The 1,084-nt window shown below is 44.2% G+C and overlaps 1 protein-coding gene across 1 annotated transcript; it reads right to left on the bottom strand.

The window, feature by feature from the left end:
- Positions 1 to 56: 56 nt before the first annotated feature.
- On the bottom strand, positions 57 to 787 carry LOC111671954 (atrial natriuretic peptide receptor 1-like; the record flags this gene model as incomplete). The annotated part of the gene is made up of 2 exons (XM_023429210.2): positions 540 to 787; positions 57 to 170 (listed from the first exon to the last, which is right to left on the bottom strand). Coding segments are annotated over exons 1-2 (327 nt in total), but the record flags the coding sequence as incomplete, so codon positions are not given.
- Positions 788 to 1,084: the final 297 nt, after the last annotated feature.

Genomic DNA, 1,084 nt, shown 5'->3' with positions numbered 1-1,084 from the left:
ATCTCACATTAATATCAATATATTGATAACAGGATCAGAGTAATTGTTTTTGGTACCAGAGAGTCTTTGATGGTGAAGTTGAACATTTTCTTTGCGTCGCTCTTCAGAGTTTCAACAAACTGAAGATATTCAGGGTTCTGAGGCTCCAGGTAGGTCAACACCTTCACACTCTGACAACAGACACACAGTACAGTCAGGACTAATAAACTCACCAGCAACAGACGGTAAAAACATGTTTCTGCTGTTCTGAATCTGTTGTTTCTCCTGAACTTTGAATCCATTGCTTCACTTCCTGTTCAGAACTGTTTCTGTTTGACACTGTACAAGATTCAGAAATACAGTTTCATTTGTCCACAGTCTGTAATGAGACGTTTGACAGAGAAAAGCAAACAACGAAAAAGAGTAAATATAAAATATCTTAATGACTCTAGGATCATATTCTACACATTAAACCTTGTTTATCAGCTGATCCCAGTGTCTCTAAAGCAACACATTGAAATGTGACTTTTTTTTAGATAACAGAGAAAATTGTTCTTCACCCTGAAGGCGTGTCGGGCCGTGTGGTCATCCTGGTCTCCTCTGTACCAGGGTCTGACTGGACCCCGTCCCCCTAAACCCTCAGCAAACAGATCAATGAAGAAGAAGACATATTCCTCCAACTCCACCCCCTCCTTCCAGAACTGGACCATGAGAGTCCTCAAGATGTCCCAGGGACAGCACAGGTACACCACTGAAGAAGAAGAACACGTCATTTAGTCTCATTAGAGAAGAAGAGGAGAAGAAAGAAAACAGGAAACAGGAAGAAAAAAATTAGAGCTTGTTTGAGTTCAAAACGGGCCCCTGGGCAGAGACATGTGAAAGGCCCCCCACCCTCCTACAAAGGAGCAAGATGCCCAGACTGAGAGAAACACAGCGTTGCCATTTTACATCCGTTTGTGAGGCCAGTCCTCATCCATGGTGACCACATCAGACCATAGACCAGGTCTGACTCAGTGTCCAGTTTCCCCCTCTGAGGTTAACTGTCCCTGACCTCACTGCTTGGCTCGTCAGTAACCATGGTGATTATCACTACCCCCCCCCCCCC

Source organism: Seriola lalandi, unplaced genomic scaffold (assembly GCF_002814215.2).
Source record: "Seriola lalandi dorsalis isolate HSWRI2012SDOR001 ecotype SW California unplaced genomic scaffold, Sedor1 jcf7180002007609, whole genome shotgun sequence".
Taxonomy (NCBI): domain Eukaryota; kingdom Metazoa; phylum Chordata; class Actinopteri; order Carangiformes; family Carangidae; genus Seriola; species Seriola lalandi.
This window is presented reverse-complemented; position numbering and strand designations above follow the sequence as displayed.